The sequence below is a fragment of the Cornus florida genome, unplaced genomic scaffold (assembly GCF_030987335.1).
Source record: "Cornus florida cultivar Cherokee Brave unplaced genomic scaffold, ASM3098733v1 CherokeeBrave_3.0.0_Hap2_Chr01, whole genome shotgun sequence".
Lineage (NCBI taxonomy): Eukaryota > Viridiplantae > Streptophyta > Magnoliopsida > Cornales > Cornaceae > Cornus > Cornus florida.
This window is the reverse complement of record NW_026775571.1, coordinates 5,085,657-5,092,179: the sequence shown is the minus strand read 5'-3', so window position 1 is coordinate 5,092,179 and position 6,523 is coordinate 5,085,657. Positions and strand designations below refer to the sequence as shown.

At 35.6% G+C, this 6,523-nt stretch overlaps 1 protein-coding gene across 4 annotated transcripts; it reads right to left on the bottom strand.

Moving 5' to 3' along the window:
* Positions 1-1,367: 1,367 nt before the first annotated feature.
* LOC132282963 (G-type lectin S-receptor-like serine/threonine-protein kinase At1g11410) lies at positions 1,368-5,800 on the bottom strand. 4 transcript variants are annotated; one of them, XM_059784919.1, is made up of 7 exons: positions 4,315-5,799; positions 3,463-3,591; positions 2,962-3,125; positions 2,590-2,800; positions 2,181-2,418; positions 1,949-2,033; positions 1,368-1,855 (listed from the first exon to the last, which is right to left on the bottom strand). In XM_059784919.1, exons 1-7 carry the CDS (start codon positions 5,591-5,593, stop codon positions 1,550-1,552), a joined length of 2,412 nt encoding a protein of 803 aa, XP_059640902.1. In that variant the 5' UTR covers positions 5,594-5,799; the 3' UTR covers positions 1,368-1,549. The 4 variants fall into 4 exon arrangements, with proteins under 4 accessions (XP_059640902.1, XP_059640829.1, XP_059641047.1 ...); XM_059784846.1 differs by having other exon boundaries at positions 1,949-2,096; positions 4,315-5,794; XM_059785064.1 differs by having other exon boundaries at positions 1,747-1,877; positions 4,315-5,800.
* Between the last annotated feature and the right edge of the window lie 723 nt (positions 5,801-6,523).

Sequence of the window (6,523 nt, the reverse complement as noted above, 5' to 3'; positions counted from 1 at the left end):
CCTATTTTTAGGAGGCTTCAACATTTATTTCATTAAGTCAACTGTGTTTGCTGAAGAAGAGGCAAGTGGGTAACGGTTTAGAAAGGCATGTATATTTCTGGATATATATATATACACTGAAATACAACCCACGTTGAAGAAATCCTAAAATCCTAGGGCCATGACGCCATAAAAGCCAAGATCAAACAGGAAAGTCTGAAGGAAGGGAAGTTACCAAACGTGGGCAATTATATATAATTATATATATATGAAATATTACCCACGATAAGGAAGTTAATGAAAATCAGAGACCACGACGCCATGAAAGGAAGGTTCTACAAAAGGGGAAGATTACTAGAAATCATGGGACACTTGGCCAAACAATAATATATCGGTTGAAAGTGGTGGAATTTCATAGGGGAACAACCACTAACCGAGGGAATTTATCAAGGATCATGGATGACAAGGCTAAAGCTGATAAAATCATGTCTGAAATTAAGGAAAGAAGTCGACAACATGAGGAAGAAGAACAGAGACGCGGAACATCTGTCAATTGATAAAGAGGACAAGTGGGAATTCACTTTAAAACTATCTACAACACAAGTTCATAGAAGACTAAAAGAGAACATGGCTGAAGTTTGCGACAGAGGAGGGAGAAGATGGAAGGAAGAAGTTACAACTACCAAGAGATCATGGGGCACTTGGCAGTCCAAATTCTGGCCACGTGAAAATCGTTGGAGTTGCCATATCAAGTTGTTGCATGCATGGAAAGCTCTATAAATAAAGCACTTAGAGTTAGTTTGAAAATCCTGTTCAAATCACACAGCCCAACAGCACTTCAATTTCTTTACATTCATGTATCTTTATATTCATGTAATGCACCTTCAATATGTTTAATTTAAGTCCTGCAGTTATTTTTCTTACTTTCTAACGCCTTACTTTGAAGTCCTGCACTTTCAATACCATTTTCCTTTCCACTAGCCATAGATCAGTCCAGAAGTTCTTTTCCAAGGCAAAAAGAACCTCCGAATGTGGTAATTCCAGTCCTTCATACAATCGTCTGATTCTTGCAATCTCCTACTGGATAATTGTTCGGATATTCACTTTAGAACGACAATAGTTCCTGGAAAGCCCGACATTCATGCTCCTTTGCGCATTTGGAAAGGACCACAGTTTTTAGGAGCCCAACAATATGTTGTATGAATAATGTCATAAAAATATATATGTTATAATTTTTTCTTGTTTCAAATTACTAGGGTTGATCGGGTTAGTAAAATCTTTACCCAAATCCCTTTCAGGCAAGACATGGGTTGCTCGGGTTATAAGGCCCACCCTAGTTCCACCCCTAATTGCAGGAATTTACTTTAGCTTGTATGAGGCTAGTCAGCTGTGAAAAAATACACTAAATGCTTGTATGAAATTGTTACTAATAAACAAAATAATACCACAACACAACATTTCGAGATATTGAGCTAACGTCCAAAAGTCATAGGGAAATATAATGTTAGTCAGCATGTATGGTACTACTAGTAATGGCAGACTAAGGTACAATATGTGAAAGTTGAAGCTTTCAGCGACCCTCAACCATAGTATCTGTAATATCATTTATGGAACAAGCTCCAACATCAGCCGATGATGAGTCTGGACCATTATTGGGTCTTCTAGAAATAAATGCAGGCTGTTTAGGTAGAGGAAGAGAAGTTTCATTGCACAACATAACAACAACTGCTGACATGGTTGGCCGATCAGTGGCGTGTTCTTGCACACACAAAAGCGCAATGTGAATGCATCTTAGAACTTGATGAGTTTGATATGACTCACCTAACGATGAATTAGCTATGTCCAAGGATTCTCCTTTTCCCCAAAGGTCCCAAACCTGAAACAGTTCAAAACAAAATCTGAAGGCCAACAATTAAGCAACAATATTGTATGTTATTAATCTAAAATCTATGACTTGCATTTTACTTACATGTCCAATTAGATTCTGAAAGTTCTCTTGATTATAACTGCTGTTCTTCCTGCCACAAATGATCTCTAATACTACGACCCCAAAACTGAAAACATCAGATTTTATTGAAAATAATCCTTCCATTGCATACTCGGGTGACATATAACCACTGCAGACATAACATATGAAAATTTTACTTATGTTTTATTCTGTAAATCTTCCTCTTCATTACATAAATGCATGTACTACTTACTATGTTCCAACCACTCTATTGGTATTTGCTTCAATTTGGTCCCCTCCAAAAATTCTAGCCATTCCAAAATCTGATATTTTTGGGTTCATTGCAGCATCTAGTAAAACATTGCTGGCTTTTAGATCCCTGTGGATGATTCGTAATCTTGAATCTTGATGAAGATATAACATTCCTCGAGCAATTCCTAAAATGATATCAAACAGTTTTTCCCAGCCCATTGATGACCTTTTAGCTTCATCTGATTCCATGAAATTAAAAATTGTCAAATCATTCATCATAAATTGCCAAATTAATGTGTAAAAAACTCTGAAAAGTACATATATATATAGATTAACATTTTCTCCTCTTGTTGAATGTAGCATCCTAAAAGATGAGCCAAATGAAAGTTGTAGAAAAAACACATATGTACCAAAGATAAACAAGTCCAAGCTTTTGTTTGGCAAGTATTCATAGATTACCATTTTCTCCTCTTGTTGAATGCAGCATCCTACAAGTTTAACGAGATTCCTGTGCTGGAGTTTCGCAATCAGCATAACTTCATTCTTAAATTCCTTTATCCCTTGCCCCGAATTTTTTGATAGTCTTTTCACAGCTATTTCTTGTCCATTATGTAGCCGGCCCTGAAATTGATTAAATTAATTTTCTGATAATGACAATTTTGTACAAGTTTACTCTCAGCCTATTGAAGCCAATCGTACCTTGAACATAAAGTTAAATTTGCTTTACTTCAAACACAATTGGATGAAGCTAGCTACGCAATTTTGAGACAACTATTATGTACCTTATAAACTGTGCCAAAACCACCTTGTCCAAGCCTGTTAGCAGAAGAGAAATTGTCTGTGGCAGCTACAATGGTGCTCAGATCAAAGAATGGTAAATCTGTACTTGTTTCACTTTCAACAAGCTCATTTTCGCTAAATGACAAGTTTCCCATTCCCCTTTTTCCTGTCAATGAATTATACAGTAAATATATCAGGCTCAATATTCGTAATGAAGGGACTGAGTGATCCAGCTATGAAACGATCTGGGGCCTATTAAGCAACGATTTCTGCTTCATGTTTTCGTTGCCAAATCGGTCAAAAACACAATCAAGTGGCTCAAGTATATTTTATTTTATTTTGTACTGCCAAGAAAGTCACACATAGGCATTGGCCCTTAATTGTCTTGAACATTGGACTTTTTATTTTGAAAAGTGAGAAAGTAACAATGGGTTGTAGCTCTTGATGGTATGTTTGTTGCGTTTTACACAGTACCGAGCTGCAAAGAAGAATAATCTGTTTACCTTTACTCTTCTTCATTACAAACCAATATGCCAAGAAGATTATGAGAAATGATACTACAGCGACTGACACTACCATAATGGCCACATTCAACTTCTTGCCATGATTGCCTTTTGACTTGGAATATTGAGCTGCAAAGAAGAAATCATTAGGGATTTTATACAGAAACTATCCCTGTTGATATTACAAAAGAATTTTATTTATTTTAAATAATAATAAATAAATAAACTCTAACTACTTGATCATGGTGCAAACATACTAATGAATTTTAAGTTCAATTTAATTAGAAATAGGTTCCAATTCATTTAAAATCAACTATTACTATTCTAAAACAGTCAGATAACCTCTTATACTAACAAATTGTTAACTGACATATGAAATGACAAAATTGACTTCCATATTTAAAATCATAAATCCCTCTTATACTATTCACAATTAGTCATATAACCTTATAATCCTATGTACTAAGAAAAATATCTAAAAACTTCATTACTTTTTAAAAATCTATCATATCACCCTCAACCTTTTGTTTGCCGTCAAATGGTAACCGGACACTAACACGTGCCTATCATATGCCAACTTTTAAAATAATATATGACAAGGATGCCCTTGTAACCCCTGCCTTTTTAAACCCCCAAATCAAGTCCAATATCTAAATAAATGGAATGGGGTGATATGATAGATTTTTTAAAATTAATGAAATTTTTAAGTAGGTTTTTTTTTTTTTTTTTTTTTTTCAAATGTGAAGGTTTATATGATTGTTTTAAGATAGTATAAGTGGATTTTTATTATTTTAACCTTATCTTAATTGAAGAATAGCAAATAATATGAGCATGGAAAGATTGATTGCATACCTAATTCAACTGCATCAACTCGAATGTATATATCTTGACCCCCATTTGAAAACACTCTTGTATCCATCAATTCACCATGCCAAGTGACACACCCACTCCCTCCTCCGCTTATGTTTGCACTCATGTAACCACTACAAGAACAATTCTTTAAGCACACCTCCTTGCACTCTTTCAAGCTCAAACTCATATTCACACGTGTCACCGATGTGTAGGGAATGCTAGAATGTGTCATCGGCACAAACCCCTCTCCATTTCCACAAACTTGTCCCTCGCGCTTCCTCACGCACCCGCCTGACGCATCCCTCAAGGACCAATCAAGTGCCACCTTGGGCTCAAAACCAGGTAAGCATGTACATTTGAACTTCTCGTCGTCACTTAGGTTACAATTACCATATGAACCACATGTATCATAAGAATCGCACCGATCCTTGGGTGCCGACCAGAACTCGACCCATCTACAGTCTCCCTCGAACCACGTAAGCCTTTGCACAATACCGGACTCGTTCACGACCAATCTTGAGAAAATTGAGGTATTAAGTAAAGTGTGAAGGGCGTAGACCTCATCATGATTGTCAATAAAACTGAAATTAAAGATGAAATTAGATGGCATCTTCGGAACACCACTCCATTTAAACCCATTCCATGGACCGGTTCGCCATAATCGAACAGAACCCTTGGACAAGAACATTTGTGGGGACCCACTAAGGTCCATCTTGTAAGAACACTCTCCAATTCCCGGGTCATCAGGTGACTTCCAGGCTGTTAGGAACCGGTTCAGACCTGTCCTCCGGTTCATCCCGATTTTCATGGAAGGAAGCATAGTATCTGTTGGATAATCAAAGCCTTGCCATGCTTTGCCATCGTCACCCTGAAGCAAAACCAAATTCCCTGAATCCAAAAGTTGAGCTGAACAAGTGCTGGCAGGAGCTGCCACCGAGACATTCGTCGACCAGAGGGGGAAGCTATCATTTCCATTATGTATAACCAGGTTTCCAGTTTTATCAATGGAGAGAACTCCGGAGGTGTCATTGATCGGATTCTCTCTATTTGCAACACAAACAATAGTTTGTTCTTGAACTTTATTGTACCAAATTCCGATGTATCGTTTGTTGGAATTGCCGGGACTGAAGAACCCAAGCGTGAAGAATTCTCCGCTAGAGACTAATTTGTCTCCATGGTTGTCTCTGATAGATTGGTTTAGGGATTTGGTGTCAGTGGAAGTGCAGAATCGAGTGAGATCAAGAAATGGAATTAGCAACAAAAACAGGACACCATACATGTTTGGATGATTTTCTCTCCTAAATTTTGGTTAGGATGGTGAAAGTTTAAATAAAATTAGACGATCAATCGATAATGTTTTGTGACATAATACCTCATTTATCTATAGTTCTGTCAATTTTACATATTTATTAGAAGCTGGATTGGCCGTGTGTTAGAAGCTGTAGTTTGAAAGATAAGAAGAATTGTCGTCTAAGGCGGCTGGAAAAATATCTATGATATTCGTGGTTCACATATAGATATATATATGCATGTTACCTATTTCATAGGGTGAACAACATGAAAAGCTTCCTTTCTATTTGGATTTTGCACCAAACCCCCTTTCTATTATTTTGCCCAAAAAATCCCCCAATCACAAGATGCCGAAGGAGATCTGAAATAGAAATTACTAAAAATATTCCTTAGGTTATTTAAAAATCTGCTTTATCAATCAGTCTTGATAATTTTTTTTTTTTTTTTTAATTATTGTTTTTCTGCATAATATTTTAACAGTTTATTTGACTTTTTTTCTTAGAGAAAAAGAAAAAGAAAAAGGTTTTGAATGCAGGCTTTTATTAAATAGAAAATCGTTTAGTCTATAAAAGTATGGCTAAACAATTCCAGAATAATGTCACAATACTTGTCAAGTCCACAATAGTCACATGAAAGGAATAAATTGTAAGTTAACAGCTTATAATATAAGAATATCTTATTAGAAAAAACTAATTTAAAAAAAAAAAAAAAAACATTTAGGCATTATTCCTGTTTTGTAGAAGATGACTCCATTTAACAAATCTATATAAAATAAAATTTAATAAAAATTAAATAAATGAATGCACAATATAATTCTCAATAATAATAATAATAGCAGGTAAATTTCAAAGACGACTCATATTCATGTGGGTTTGAAGGTTGATTGAAAATGCAAATATAGTATAACTAATATTTAATG